Source organism: Hyperolius riggenbachi, chromosome 4 (assembly GCF_040937935.1).
Source record: "Hyperolius riggenbachi isolate aHypRig1 chromosome 4, aHypRig1.pri, whole genome shotgun sequence".
Classification (NCBI taxonomy): Eukaryota; Metazoa; Chordata; class Amphibia; order Anura; family Hyperoliidae; genus Hyperolius; species Hyperolius riggenbachi.
The window spans coordinates 122,570,100-122,586,639 of NC_090649.1; the positions used below are offsets into that span (position 1 = coordinate 122,570,100).

Sequence of the window (16,540 nt, forward strand, 5' to 3'; positions counted from 1 at the left end):
ATACACCGCAGGCCGATTCCCAATAGCTTTCAGCATTAAATTTATTAGGAATTGGCCTAATGATGTCACCTGGCTGGCTGTATCCAAATGTAAATGTTCCCCCTGGTGCCTGTGTGGTGTAAAATCTCACCTGTACCGCGACTTCCAGCCTCCTCCGCCGCCAACACCCCTGTGTCTGCAGTCGCACTTCAGTGCCACCACATGGTGTGTGTGTGTGTGTGTGTGTGTGTGTGTGTGTATATGTGTAGTCGCGCACACAGCCAGGCAATGGGGCAGGTGAGATTTTACCCCGTACGGGCACCGGTGCGAGACCTTTACATTTGGGGGATGGTCAGCCAGGCGGCGTCCATTACATTCATCAGACGTTGTGATATCTAAAGCCATTAGTGCCGCACACGCGATAAAGCACTTTTGACAAAAATCTTTCCAGAATTTCTGATTGACGCATTCAATAGATTTAAGGAGCGTACACACGCTAGATTCCTGCAAACGATGGGTCGTCAGACATACCCGCGGGGTGGCCGTTTTGCCGACAGTTTCCTTGTGTGTACAGTCTGTCGGCAGGCTGATAAGGCTGGTTTTGACTGATCTGCTCAGCGGATCAGTAAAAACCAGCCTTATCAGCCTGCCAACAGACTGTACACACAGGGAAACTGTCACTAGAACAGCCGCCCTGCGGTTGGGTCTGACGACCTGTTGTTTGAATAAATCAGGCGTGTGTACGCGCCTTTAGACTGATTTGATAAAATGATCTAATCGGATGGTTGATCGTGCTGCAAAATTGGTAGATGTGTGGCCTCCTTTATACTAATTTGGAAAGTCATTTTAACCCAGCAGCAGAATTTGCAATCTTTTGGATTAAAATAAATACATTATTCTGGCAGAGATAAGCACAGACTGCAGCTTGTTTGCTAGAAGTACAGTTAGTGTGTGATCTTATGCTGCACTTTCTGGAGGTGACATCCGGACCTGGTATGGCTACTGATAGCATGTGCTGCCGGGCCATTGCCTCCTGCTTATTCTCGCTGGTAAAAGGTCTGATGTGCTGCTTTATTTCCTATGTAATGTATATGTAAATCTGCTATCGGTGTATACATATGTGTATGTGTATTTGGATATACAGTTCTATGTAGATCATTACCTTCTGCAGAGGATTTTACTTTTGCTGCTTTGCTGATTAGTGCATTACTCTATTAGGAGGTCCATGCGTCATCCAGCATTTCCCATACTGTATAATGCTGGAAATGTCAGGTGAAGAATGTGAACTCACTAAGGCTGGTACCCACCATGCAATTCTCACTTCAGATCCTATTTCAGAATGAGAAGATCAATAAAAAAATATACAGCCTACCAATTACAGCGACCAATCGCAGCTCAAAATCCGTCTCTTTCTTGATCGGAAGCAGAACAGACATGCTGGAAAATAATCAGTTGAAACACAGGAAGTCCCCGACTTGCGAATGACCCGCCGATATGGAAAAAAAACCTTGTCGTTTTTGAGAAAATCAATTTTTAACACATTCTAAGAAAAAATGTTTAAACTCTGTAAAATGCCATTGTTGCGGTACACTACACTACATAGCGAGCTCCAAGTTCTGCACACGCATTTTATGCGTTTTTAAAGCGAACCTGTGATCCAGCACTGGGACCCTCAGCCCAACCTCTGCACTGTGTAAGCGAAATTGGCTCATTACATTACATTCACCACTAGGACAGAAAGGGGGACCGAAGCAGGCACAAAGGGGGAGGAAAGGTGGGACAGAGTGACAGAGTGAAGGCAGGGTTGGCACAGAGGGGCACACTGACAGAATAGGGGGACTGTGTGTGTGGGCAGAGCTAGCACAGAGAGGGACACTAAAGACAGGTGACACAGAGGGGGACATTCGAGGTACAGGGGACAGAGATGGCACAGTGTTTCCACTTATGGACAGATTCAGGTTGAGAACAAACATACAGTCCCTATCTCGTTCATTAACCGCAGACTACCTGTTCCATGTGCATGCCCTTTCGATTCATTTTCGATCGATATCCAGTCAGAAACCTGATGGGAAATCTCGTGGAATTTGAAAAAATGTCATGTGTACCCGCTTTCTTCTATATCCGATCAATGTCAGCTCTGAGTATCAGATCACGCACTGGAATAGGCTTTGAAGTGAATATTCCATCTTGTGTATCAGACTTTAGTCGTTAGTATAATTGTACAATTCTGAATGACTTCATTTCTCCTGCCTGAGGATTGGCTCTCTGTTCCCTCATGTTGTACCCTCCGCATGGCACTGCCAGCTTAGCTCTCCTCAGTGGGCGCATGCATCAGCTGTTGCCCAGCCTCTTTCTGCTCTTATAGTGTAACTTACGAGTCTGTCTTGTTTCCTATTGGTGAGCCTTTCTGTCCCTCGTATGTTATCCACACTTTACCTGTACCATTATTCTCTACCTGTCATTTTTTCTATTTTCTTTTGGTCCTGTCCACACACCATACAAATCTTCTCCTCCCTCTTTTCATGCATTTCTGCTGTCGTTCCTCTTTCTTTCTGACATCCCACATTTATGCTGCTTCCATGATGCCTGTTCATGTCACTGTCTCTGCCTCACACACACACACACACACACAGTCTGACCTCTGTGTTTCTCTTTGCTGCTCTCCTCCGGTCAGCCCGACTACACCTGCCCCCACAGGCCGCCCGTGCCCTGCTCCCTCATCCCCTGCAGATGGAGCAGATCCTTTCTCTGCCCGTGGCATTCTGTCGCTCATCCAGACCTCCACCCGCAGGGCATATCAGCAGGTCCTCGATGTGCTGGATGACAACCGCAGGTGAATGTCTTCCCTGTTCCCTTTCTGCCCAAACATGCAGTGCTTCCAATGATTAATGTATGTGTGTGGGCCCTTGTGATTCCCATGTGTACAATCAGTGCGTGCCTCTGGTTCCTGTCCTTCTTGTGTTCACTCCTGCCCTTTCTGTCCTTTTTTCTCCCTTTCTGATAACTCCAGGCCTGTCTTGCGTGGAGGGTCCTCAGCCTCTGCTCTTGTTCCCCATCATGATAATACCAGGTAATTTACACTCTATTCCTGTCAATGTATTGCTTAACAATCTGGATTGCTTAGACACTGGAAAGTCTGTTGATTTTTGCTTTTGCCTGATGTACAATGACACTTTTAATGATCACATTGAAGCATCTAAAGCCAAGAATCCTATACTGACAATTACTTTCATAACTGTAGGATTTAAATGGAACCTGAAGCAAGGGGTATATGGAGGCTGCTGTATTTATTTCCTTTTGAACAATGCCAGTTGCCTGGATGTCCTGCTAATCATTCTGGCATCAGAAGTGTCTGAATCGTACACCAGAAACAAACATGTGGCTAATCTTGTCACGTTTCTGTCATCTGATCTGCATGCATGCTTGTTCAGGATCTGTGGCTAAAAGTATTAGAGGCAGAGGTATTGTTTAAAAGGAGATAAATGTCAGCCTCCATATCTTTCTCACTTCAGCTTTCCATTAATTGTCAGTCCTCCCAAAAGCAACAGTTCTATCAAGGGTGAACTTTGGCACACTGAATGTATTACTGGTTTCTTGTACCTCTTTGAGACCTGCTGGAGCTTCTGTGTGGGAAATCTGACTCCCCTGCTGCAGCAGGGACTCCACCAATTGTTACACTGCATAAGGTGAAATAAGCAGAAGCTGTAGTATGGAGCATGTGACTCCTTTGTAACAGCTGTAGCATATAGTTGACCTGGGATTTCGCTACTAGCATCCCTAAGAGGCAGAATAAAGCTATGGTTTCGTAAAATCCACTACAGTGGGTGGACTGCTTTTTATTATATGTCTGAAATACTTTTGGGTCTTGCTTCGGGGCTTCAGTGCTGGTCTTGCATCAGTGTCACTGTGTAGGTCTGTACAAGGATCACACATATTCCTTGTGCTTTACTGCACTTGGTATGTTTGTGTAGCTTGTCACTGCTTCCTGCACAGCATCCTTTCTCTGTCACTCACAGCTGTGCATTCTGTGCCCTCTACAGGTATGCAGTATCGGCATTAGACACCACACTGGATGGAGCTCCAGATGACCTAACTTTAGTGGATGCAGCCTCACTTAGAAGACAGGTAGGTCCTTACCAACGCTGGGAAATGTTATGCCACCTGTGGGGAGAGAGTATGTATAATCATGTTCAGAATTTCTGCTCGACATCTTCATACATTTGAAGCCATCTTCTTCCTGATTGTGTGGTGGCTGTGCTGCTGAGTGACCGTTAAAGGAGAATACTAGGCTTTTGTGTTTGTCAGAGAAAATATGGAGAGGTGATAGTGTAGTGCAGTGTTCCCCAACCCTGTCCTCAAGGCCCACCAACAGGGCATGTTTTGTGGAAATCCACACAGGTAGTTAATCAGCTCTGCTGAGACTCTAATTACCTCACCTGTGCATGTTTGTGGTTTCCTGCAAAACATGCACTGCTGGTGGGCCTTGAGGATAGGGTTGGGGAACTCTGGTGTAGTGGCTCTGTCACAAAACGTCACCCTGTTCACCCATCCATAGCTCCTGTGACAGGAAGGGGAGGGGTGCATTGGGCAACTTAGAAAAGGAGCTGTCCAGCTTCCTCTCGTGGCTCACAGGGACCAGGAAGAAGATTTAAGATCTCTGAAGGTGCAGTTTAGAGAAAATTGTGACCAAATGACACTTTTTTTTGCTGTCTTCCTCCTTTTTTTTTTTTTTTTTTCCCCCCACCAGCGATCTCTACTGACTATATGGAGTATATTTACGAAAGGACGTTAATGTTTGCAGACATTAACCAAGCTGGCGTGTACCAGGCATGTTAAAGCCTGGTACACACATCCAATTTTGACAGGCCAGTTTTACCACTGCTTGCCTAAACAATCTGTTCATAGTATTCCGTTTGTTGACCCTCATACTACATGGAGGTGATAAAATTGTTCAGTGATTGGTCAATCAAAATTGGAAGTGTGTATGCACCCTAAAGCCTGGTACACACTTTCAATATAATTGGCCAACCGCTTACCAATTTTACCACCTCCATGTATTATGAGGGTCAACAGATATTGAATACTATGAGCAGATTTTTTAGGTAATCCCTCATACTACAGGGTCGTGGTAAAATTGGTCCGTGTTTGGCCAATTGTAATTGAAAGTGTGTTCCAGGCTTTATGCAAATAGCATTATAGAAGCAATGTCAAGGCTGGTACACATTTTCAGTTATTGGCAAATCACTGACCAATTTTACCACCACCGTGTAGTATGAGAGTCAACAGATATTGGATACTATGGCCTCGATTTCATAAAAGGCTTTGCTGTAAAAAAAAATCTGGGAGGGAAAATACAGCATTCGGTATTTTAGGCCCCATTCACATTACAAACACGGATGGCCACACGTGCGGAACGCAACGCATGCGAACGTACGCCATCCGCGTTTGTATGCGTTGCGTGGCTGATCCCATCACTGAAAAGTGAATGGGGCAGCCGCGCGTTTTGGCAAAAAATGCGTGCAGCATGCGTTCCCGGACCGCACAGGTACGGAACGCATGCAGTGTGAACATCAGACATTGCACTCTATGCACTGTCTGATGTCGTGCGTGTCGGCCTCCTGCACGTGTTTCCAAAACGCGGCTGGAAACGCGTGCAGTGTGAACGGGGCCTGAGACTTCTGTGTGCTAATTCATAAACCTTTTCACAGGTGCGTAGAAATGCGGAGATTTACCGAACTGAACTGTCAGACTTGTTACATTAATGGGCAGCTGGCTAATTTGTTACATTTGGCTGTTCTCCGTGCAGAGACAGCATTACAATAAAAGAGGCATCCCCAACTTCCCTCTTAGATGTGCATGTCTAGTTTTACTGCCTCTCCTTGCCCTGAATCTGTCTATTAGTCTTTCTAAACACTCTATTTAATAGCTTAGAAGAACTTTAAGAAACTTTACAAATGCCAGGCTTGATTTTCATCTCCAGCAAATATACATCTGAAAAACAGGTACCCAAGAGGTTAAAAACACAGCCTAGGGTATTCAGGGGAAGCCTTGTTTGTACCGATCGCTCTGCTGCTGCCTGTTTCTCACTGCTTCTGCTGAGTCTCCATTCATCCCTGCACTTATCACAGTCTTATCACCACTTCATAGCAGGCGATATTCTCAGTGTCCTTACCGCCTGCTCTAATCTTTAGGAATTGACATTTAGTGACATGTGTTGAGATAATCGCCACACAAGGCGGTAATCTACCGCACTGAATATATAAAGTCAGCGCAGGTCTATAGTAATACAGATTTGGTCATTTTCTGGTATACAGGATCTTCTAACAAAAAGGTAAAGAAGCAAGGCTTACCAGATTCTCCCCTGATGACGCAAGATTGCGAAACCGGTCGGAAAGGCGACAGGCGGCACCATTTTATTTGAGGTCTTCTATTGACCATTTTATGCGTGCTACTTTTTCGGGGTTCCCAGTGCACGGGCCCCGTATGTGAGTTTCTTTTATCCTTGTTTTTAAATTGTTTTACTTGTTATGTAATAAAGACGGTTTACACTTAGATGTGCCGTACATCTCTTTTATGTCACTATCCTACTGGACTCCCCTTTGGCGAGTCTCTGCGACCTCAGGATATCTAATATATTCCGGAGGAATTTGTGGTGTGCAACATCGCTGGTGAAACGACACCATTTGAACGTTCTGCGGACCATCTATCAAACTCGCTTACAACCTTATAATGTGGGTTGTTGGAATCTGGTAAGCCTTGCTTCTTTACCTTTTTGTTCGAAGATCCTGTATACCAGAAAATGACGAAATCTGTATTACTATAGACCTGCGCTGACTTTATATATTCATTGCTTGTGTGGACTTTTGGACATTGTCCTTCTCGGCTGCGGTCGCCTTCTGCCTTGGCGCTGACACTTGTTTATTTTAATCTACCGCACTGCTCGGGAATTTCAGCTTTTCATGCGGTAACAGCTTTTATGAATTGACATTTTGCTGAGTGCTCAGTAAAATCAGCATAACCGCATGCGGGAATGCTTTATGAATCAAGGCCTATGAGCAGATTCTGTATGTAAACCCTCATACTACATGGAGGTGGTAAAATAGGTCAGTGATTGGCCAATCATAATCGAAAGTGTGTAGCAGACTTAAAGGAAACATCTGGCAATTTTAATTCTTCCTCCAGCCCCTGGAAGCCTATGTGTCTCTTGCCCCGTAGCTCTGCTCTCAGGCAGTATCCTGGGGTTCCCTCCATAGCAGCTGTGACTTGGCCAGGTCGGTGGCCTCTGAGCATGTGTGTGGGCGCTCATGGTCACGCTCCCATTCTTCATATTATTTTGGTCAGGTTTAATTTAGCACTCTCTCCTTTGCCCTGTTAGATTGCTGTCAAATTGGTAAGCATTAGCAAACTTTGTGTAAATGAGTAAGACATGTTTGCACCCTCAAACATTTGTCAAAATGCATCTTAACAAGGGCTGTGGACTCCTCACTTTATGAAACCTTTGACTCCAGGTACCGAAAATGGCTCAGACTCTGACTCCTAATACTTACCAGGTCATTGGATTTTGTACAAAAGTCATCCGACTCCGAAGTTTATGAAAACACAGACTCCTCGACTCCAACTTCACAGCCCTGATCTTAACTCCCTGTGTTAGGTTATTAGTCTTGGGGTGTGCATTAGCAAAAAGCACGGACCCAGCTACACAGAGACAACTGTCCCTGCTGTACGCAGGGACAGTTGCCTATTATTATATAGGATTATTAATTTACACAGCTGTGTAGTTTGAGGGTCAACAGATATTGAATACTATGAGCAGATTGTTTAGGTAAACTCTCATACTAAATTTAAAGTGGTAACATCGGCCAATGAAAAATTGCATGTGTGTATGCACCATTAAGCTACAAGGCTAGACTTTAAAATGCATACGTAACAACGAGGCCTCTGAATGTCGTGTAGCTGCCAAGAACACGTGAGGGGCCAAAATCTAAAACATAGTCATGGGACAAATTTGTTTCAAATTAAAGGCGAGACTGGGAGCCTTCTCCTCACCCTTCTGTAGAGCATTGGAGAATTTTAATATCCACCTGTTCCAGTGCTGCTTTGGGACTCCTCTGATCATTCTGACAGCCACAAGCTCAATGCAGCATACCTCTGGCTCCAAATGCATGCCATGTGATTGGAAGCAGGAGGTATGGAAACACAGTGTGTGCAGCTGCTCGGAAGAACAGTACAGACCTGATGCATTGCTGGAGCAGGTAAATATTACACTGCTCCGTGCTCTACTCTGCAATGTTAGGGGTTGTGGGAAGGTATGTGTATTACCAGCCACTTTGATCCCAGGAGGGGGCCTCTTGGTACTTTTGCTGGGTTGTCCCATTGGTTGTTGCTGCAACCCAAAACTGACAATGTAACACTGTCACCAGTGTGCTCCTTTGGATGGGAGGGCCATGTGCTGTTGTGCTTTTACGGCTTACAATGATGCATATTTGAAGCTCTCAAGGGCCACATAAAATAGCAAGGAGGCCGCATCTGGTCCGCAGCCTTGAGTTTGACACCTGTGGCCTAAAATCACGCCTGGTTTCGTGAGGAATATCTCTCGCTTGTAATTCAGTTTAAGAACATTTGCTGAATTCTGGATGGACTGCCTTCGTTTGACTGTTATGTAGTGAATATCTGTGTATGTAGGAGTGTGCAAACGGTAAATAAATTGTGCTGCAGATATCTTGTACATTGGGCATTTATGTTTAAAGGGGTCTTCTATCTTCCTTCCTAACTCTTAGATCATCAAGCTGAACAGGCGTCTTCTCCTTCTAGAAGAGGAGAACAAGGAGCGAGTCAAGCGAGAGATGGTCATGTATTCCATCACAGTGGCCTTTTGGCTTCTCAACAGTTGGTTCTGGTTCAGACGTTAAGAGTTTCCAGTGATCATCTGTGAGGGGCCGTCTGTACAGACAATTTCAAAAAAACAAACCACCAGACCTGCGGGGAAAAACTGTCTCAGAAGATGGAGACCCCGTGTCCTCAGCACAGTGTGTCTGCCAGCAGCAGGAATCTGTGTGGAAACTCCCCACTCTGCACTGCTACTTCTGGTTTCTTTTCATTGGGCCCAGCTGGCCTGCATTGTGTGCATGCAATCCTGGCTGTGTTTGGGCTTTAGTAAAATGTCTATATTCATGTTCAAGAGGGGTATGTGCCGTCTCTGAGAGTGAGGCTTAAGACAGAACTCCAGGTTCACCATTTCCCCCCAAAAATGTATATATCATTCTCTGATTGGGCAGTATCTGTGTTGTAAAAATAAAAACTCCCAGTGCTTTAAATACTTGTATAAAAGAGTATCCCATGATGCAGTGCATCTTAATACATTTCTTTCCAGAAGATATGGGGTAGGGTAAGGTGACTCCCTCTCACTTCATTCATAGGCATGCAAGGAAGTGGCTGGGGCTTCACTTGAGACACATAACAGCCCTTCAAAAACATGACATAAACATTGCCAACAAGCACTGTTCCTGCACTCCCTAATATGAAATAGTTTGTTTTTACAATGTAGATGACTTCTATATATGGAAGGTAAAATAATATTTTTTTGCTTGAAGTTCTGCTTTACTGTTCATACAGGGCATGTAAGAATCATTCCTGGCCTACAAGAAATGGGCTCAATATACATTGAAAGAGACTCTCTCAGAAATAGATTGCTTTGTTTAAGACCTGTTAAGTTTGGTGACTTCCCTCTGTGGTCACAAAAGGCATCCCTTGCCATGCACGATTCTCTGTATAGTCTTGTGTGCTTTGTTAGGGAACAAGGGATAGCTCAGCAGTGAATCCCGACTTGTATACTAGATCCGGGGCAGTAACATTATAATCTTGGATCTAATGTGCCACAAGAAACCGCTGGTTGAAATCTTCCTTCTGAAGCTTCTCGCACATTTATGTGTGGTTCACTTTACAAGCTAAAGGGGGCTGGGTCTTATTACTTTCAAATGTCAAAATTCAAGCAGTCTATTTTGGCGGAAGTTGCTTTGTAAGATTGCTCATGGGGTATATGATTATCTGTATAATGGGACTTGTAAATATTTCTGGCTTTAGCCTTCTGAATCCATTTTAATTTCAAGCTGCAGAGAAACAAATATTGCCACTATAAAATGTCAGGCTTAGCTGTTTATAGCTAAAGCAAAGTAATGTTTCTACAAGTGTGTCATACACTGGTGGCTGTTTAATGTACATTTGCACACCCCATTCTTGGTGACATGTACTATGTATTTTAAAGTGCTCTCTTAGTACTCTTTAGTGACGTATGTGCCTGACGCTGTTTTGTGCACTGCCCTAGTGCACCATGTGCTTTATTTTGAATGTTTGTGTAAGGACAGAGATGGAAAAGTATGTTTTGGTACAGTGTTTTTACAAAGACCTGGAGCTAGTGCAGGTGTGGAATATTGGGACACTAGAATCTCAAACGTTTTTTATCAGAGTATGAGACCAAATCAGCAGTACAGATAAAATGAAAGCACCTGGTGTTATCTATGATTTTGTTCAGATTGAGCTCCAATACATTCCCTGCCCCACAATCTGCAGAATACTTTCTACTGGAGTATGTCAACTTGCCAAACCTGGAAACAGGCCACCAACTACAGTTATTCAGACGTCCACTCCTAGAGCCTCTACTGGTCACCAAGGCTGTGGCATTGGGCTGTTACATGGTTTGGGGTTGGGCCTAGCTCCTTGGTACTACAGATTTAGGAATGCTCATGAAGCACAGGAATTGGTGTGAGGGTTATTACAAGTACCTCCAGGGGGAACAATGGACTGTTATAGTGGTAGTATTCTTTGGGGAAATGAAAGGTTCCTTTAATTTCACCTCTTTCTTTGTAACCTGCTCAGGCTTTGCACTAGTTCTACTGTAGGTACTCGGGTCTGTCTATAAAGTAAGTTTTACAGCCATCTTAAAATTTAAATGAAGAGAAAAGCATTTCTCTTTTGAAATCTCAGTAATAAAAGGTCAGGACCTGAGATAATTGACAGTGTACAGCGCAGCTGTGGACAGACTTAAGATAAAAGTTGGGCTGTGCATTATCTGTAGACACTCCAGTGATCCATACAGAGGCAAGCACACAACACTTCCATGCTACATGCAGAGAAGGAGGAAGAAAGAGACTGGGTTTGCCTGCACAGACGTCACCTGACCCTGTCATAAATACTTTGGGTCTGGGTTCACTTTTTCTGACCACTATTACTCCCCAAGAGCAGGCTGGGGGGAGGGGCCAGTCCATTATGTTCACATGCATACTTGGCCTACGTGTGTATATTTATGCCACAATGACTGTAATATACTCTCCTGAAAACCTAAAGCCCCTGTCCAGCTTTTTTTTTTTTTTTTTATCAAACCGATGCTTCCCTACTCCACCTTCTGGTCACACAAGCTATGTCCTAATAATGGTGTCCAAGACCTGTCCTCGGATCACAGCAGCTGTAGGTAATCTTGAACAGGTAGAACATTTGTTATCTTAGCATTGTGGATTACTTGCCAGGATAGACCATATTAGCAGTGTTGTATGTCCTAAGGGCACATTTGGGAAGCCCTGTTCTATATATTCTCTCACACTCGACAAATACATCTATTGCGTCATTAGAACTGGCTATACTTCGTATTCTTAAGGTGCGTACACACATGCGACTATAGTCGTTTGAAACGATCGTTCCCCGATCGTTACAAACGACGATCGTTTAAAAAATAGCAGCCAACGACTATTAAGTCTAACGAAGGACGAGCTAGATCGTTAAAAACGAACAATCTAGCTTGGCGGATTTTTTCCAACAACGATCGTTTGCAAAAGTAGTACATTGTTGGAAACTGTCGTTCGTACTAGACTTGACATGCGCATTTTACTATTTCTCCATGGAACTTTTCATTTTTATGCGCAGGCGCAATAGTTGCTTTTACGTGATGTAACGTTCGTTCTAATGATCAGATCGTTACACACCTTTTAAAACTAACTTTACTTAGGTCGTTCTTTCATCAATTAAAAGTTCGTTCGTCGTTGACAACGAACGGTCCTTGTCGCATGTGTGTACGTAGCATAAGTTTACCAACTTCCAAATCCTAATTTTTCTTGATAGTGTTTTAATCTGAGCCTGCCATTTACAACGTCCACCTGCTTTTAGACCAGCTATGTGTACACATAACTTCTACTGAAGGGTTCTTTTACACAGATAGCCGACAGCATTTCACTTAAAGAAAAATACTTACCTCCTGCGTAGTCTACTCATCAATCTTTCTCCTCTCTTGTGTTACGTTTGTCCACTGCGATCAATGGAATTCTCCATCCTCCATTTTGAAAATTGCCATTTCCCCATAACCGCTTTCTCGTCAGAACACTGTTAAACTGTAACATCGCCCACTTGAGCCATAGGGAAACATGGACATTACCTGGCACATCAGTTGTCCTCTCAGCTATAACTGAAAGCAACTGAATTATAACTGACAGCAACTGATCTATTTCAGTTCGGACAAAATGTCAGAACTGGAAGGGATTATTGTCAGAAGAAAATGGTGAGCTTCTGAGATGAACTGATGGCAAGGTAACTATGTAATGTATATTTGAAGTTACCTCATGTGTTTATTGTAAATAATTTTACTCAGTTCAGGTTCCCTTGAAGGGCTGGTTTACACTAAATGCTTAAAAACTGACACCTTTTAACGGGTCAGTTGTTCCACCATGGAGTGCTATGCAAAAGCCTTCAGTTAAAAATGCGTAGATGTAAACGGACTCCTAGAGAAACATTTCCTTGGCTTGGGCTGCACATCGATTGTAAGTTGCGTTATGGCTGGCGGCAACTGATTCCGTGTAACTCAGCCCTTACTACCAGCTGCTTGTTTATCATTCGGCTGAAAGAATCCAACACTGGCGATGGTCCCATGTATGTACTTCTGAGCATGTGACAGTCGTCCACTAAACGTGACATGTGCCTTTTTTTGTTTTCCTTACCGGAGAGTAACCAAACCGGATGATAACCACTGCCACGCATGTGCTCGCACACTTCTACTGGTTGGATAATAGAGCAACCAGAATACACTCCCTGCTATTAGGCACCTGATCGGGGCAGTACATGAACCATTTTGCAGTCTGCCTAAATGAGTATGTTAAACCTTTGTGATGTCACTCTGTGGTCACCATGACATGTGGAAAAGGAACCTGGAAGTGCATGGGTCAATGTGGAAAATAACATTTGGAAATGTATCTCTTTATTACAGTCATTTGTAATGAATAGAGTTGCAAATAGAATGCTAGTTTAAACATCTATTTTCCTGTATAGTTTTAAAAATAAAAATAAATAAAAATTATAATATAATCACTACCTTCACTTTGTATGGACATTTCAAAGGTGTAAAATAGTGTTGTGCAATGAATTTAGCCCTAGTATGGTGAGCTGATGTACTTAATAGATATGGTAAACCATATTTTTTTATTACAGTGGAATCTCGTTATAGTAAACCTCTGGATATAGTAAACTTGGTCCTCAGGTCCCAGCAAATGTGTCTGTATAAATATACAATGTATGACCAATTCTGATAAACTACTTTTCCTGGTCCATTGGAGAGTACTATAAAGGGATTCTACTGTATACAATAGTGATCGCAACATTTACCATCATTTCAGGCCTGCAGGCTGTTTATAAGATAACCATGATGAAACCTAAAATAAGAAAAAGATGAAATGGGCTTTGTAAGGAGGACTTGGGAAATGTGTGATTTTTCGCTAATAACACAAACTTTGCAAAGCACGCTTGGTTTTGGTGTGGGGTTGTTAAAATTCCTGAAGGATTTTTTTGTAGAATTATTTTATAACTTATTTATCTCCATGTTTGAGTGTATTTTTTTTATTTTATTATATACATTTTTATGTCCTGCCTGTCAACAATACATATTCATAAGGGGTAATGTAAGTGTACAGAAGATGAATAAAATGAAGAAACTCTGCGGTGTTGTACCTGTTGTGTATTGTTTTATATTTGTCCATTCCTGTTTGTCTCAGGTTTTATACAACTTAACCTCCAGGTCAGCACATACGGTAGTATGCAAAGTTTCTGCAGATTTATCTATGTATAGTGAGGGCTGAATAGGGGTGATCAGTAACACTGTTCCCCTCCCACTGCTTACACCTCTCTGATTCTGGGTTTGTCTTTGACACGAGTGTTCAAGCAGCCCCAATGTAAGACTTGCATTGAGACACTCAGCTCTTTAGCTACACAACTGTTGGTAAGATTGCATTACCTGTCCAACCAAGTTGGACAATGTTGATTAGGCTTGCCATCCTACCTTCCCTGATGTTATGGACAAGGGGCTTATTCATGCCTTGAGCTACTGGAGGTGAATAACTACCCTCCAAAATAAGGGTGAGGACCTTGAGGTCCTACTGTAGTTGGAATCTTTTAGCCTGTTTTAATAATATGGGGGGCCACTTAAGGGAAGGTCCAAGCAAAAAAAAAAATGAGTTTCACTTACCTGGGGCTTCTACCAGCCCCATGCAGCCATCCTGTGCCCTCGTAGTCACTCACTGCTGCTCCAGTCCCCCGCTGGCAGCTTTCTGACCTCGGAGGTCAGGGCCGAATTGCGTACATTTTTACACGTTCCCGCTAGTGCAGGAACATTAACACATACATTTTTACGCTTTAGTGGTGCAACGCGTAAATTTTTGTTCCTGCACTAGCTGGAATGCGTAAAAATGTATGCAATGCGGCCCTGACCTCCGAGGTCAGAAAGCTGCCAGCGGGGGACTGGAGCAGCAGTGAGTGACTACGAGGGCACAGGATGGCTACATGGGGCTGGTAGAAGCCCCAGGTAAGTGAAACTCATTTTTTTTTTTTTTTTTTTTTTGCTTGGACCTTCCCTTTAAGCTAGCTGTACACTTATCAATACTTGTGTTCAATCAACCTTGAGATTTGAGTCTTAAAGAGAACCTGAAGTGAGGGATATGGAAACTGCCATATTTATTTCCTTTTAAACAATACCAGTCCCTAGAGATCATTCTGGCATTATGTCTGAATCACACACCTGAGACAAGCATGCAGCTAATCTTGTAAAATCTTGTTCAGGGCCTATGGCTTCAAGATCAGCAGGAGACTTACTTCGGGAGGGGCAGACCTCTGGATCCTAGTGAGGCTTCCCTCGTCCTCCTCAAGCATCCAGGTTCAGCATTAGGATCCCCAAGCAGTCTTGCCCCATATTTACTGGAACTGCTGCGCGTACATGTGCAGTAACTGCTCTCTGCTTGGGCTCCGGTGGAAATAATCAGGTCCACTCTACTTGCAGGCAGCTTGTGTCAATAAAAGTTTATCTATGTAAAAGAGCTTTTCTGAGCTAGTCAACTACCGGTAATTTGGTCGAACACATTCCTGTTTTCTGAATAGCTTAAAGTGTACCAGAGATGAGTATTAATGAAATATTTATACATACCTGGGGCTTCCTCCAGCCCCCTCAGCAGCGATTGCTCCCACACCATCTTTATCCGCCTTCTGGATGTCTCGGTAGAAGTCCCATAAGTTAGGCCACTCGACGCATGCGCAGTGCAGCTGCGAGTGCCCCCCGTCTCGCTCCTGCGGCTGGGAGCGATATGTACCATCGCAGTAGTATTGCGCAGGCGCAGAACGCTCCAGGCCATGGGGGAACGCGCACGTGGCCAGGCTGTGCATGTGCAGTGCGCCCCAACCAGAAGGTGGATGGTGTGGGAGTGATCTCTGCAGAGGGGGCTGGAGGAAGCTCCAAGTATGTACAGTGGTTTGCAAGAGTATTCGTCCCCCTTGAAGTTTTCCACATTTTGTCATATTACTGTCATAAACATGAATCAATTTGATTGGAATTCCATGTGAAAGACGAATACAAAGTGGTGTACACATGAGAAGTGGAACAAAAATCATACATGATTCCAAACATTTAAAAAAAATACTGCAAAGTGAGGCGTGTGTAATTATTCAGCCCCCTTTGGTCTGAGTGCATTCAGTTGTCCATAGACATTGCCTGATTATTATTATTATTATTATTTAGTATTTATATAGCGCCGACATATTACGCAGCGCTGTACAGTGTATATATATATTGTCGTGTCACTAACTGTCCCTCAAAGGAGCTCACAATCTAATCCCTACAATTGCCATATGTCTATATTATGTAGTGTAAGTACTGAAGTCTAGGGCCAATTTTAGGGGGAGCCAATTAACTTATCCGTATGTTTTTGGAATGTGGGAGGAAACCGGAGTACCCGGAGGAAACCCACACAGACACGGAGAGAACATACAAACTCTTTGCAGATAGTGCCCTGGCTGGGATTCGAACCAGGGACCCAGCGCTGCAAGGCGAGAGAGCTAACCACTACGCCACCGTGCTGCCCGGATGAGTGCTAATGTGTGTAATCTAATTTCAGTACAAATACAGCTGCTCTGTGAGGGCCTCAGAGGTTGTCTTAAGAGAATATTGGGAGCAACAATACCATGAAGTCCAAAAAACACACAAGACAGGTCAGAGATAAAGTTATTGAGAAATTTAAAGCAGGCTTAGGCTACAAAAAGATTTCCA

General features: G+C 43.7%; 1 protein-coding gene across 9 annotated transcripts in view; it reads left to right on the forward strand.

Moving 5' to 3' along the window:
* Positions 1 to 13,958, forward strand: part of MFF (mitochondrial fission factor) — a 51,277-nt gene extending 37,319 nt beyond the window's left edge. For 6 of the 9 annotated variants that reach the window (XM_068280513.1, XM_068280512.1, XM_068280509.1 and 3 more), the window contains 4 exons: positions 2,654 to 2,812; positions 2,990 to 3,049; positions 4,020 to 4,104; positions 8,757 to 13,958. In XM_068280513.1, the coding sequence (XP_068136614.1) occupies positions 2,654 to 2,812; positions 2,990 to 3,049; positions 4,020 to 4,104; positions 8,757 to 8,888 (436 nt within the window). In that variant the 3' untranslated portion in view covers positions 8,889 to 13,958. Of the gene's footprint in view, positions 1 to 2,653; positions 2,813 to 2,989; positions 3,050 to 4,019; positions 4,105 to 6,293; positions 6,483 to 8,756 lie in introns of those variants that run through there. The other 3 variants (XM_068280507.1, XM_068280514.1, XM_068280515.1) reach the window with 3 other exon arrangements.
* The last annotated feature ends 2,582 nt before the right edge of the window (positions 13,959 to 16,540 follow it).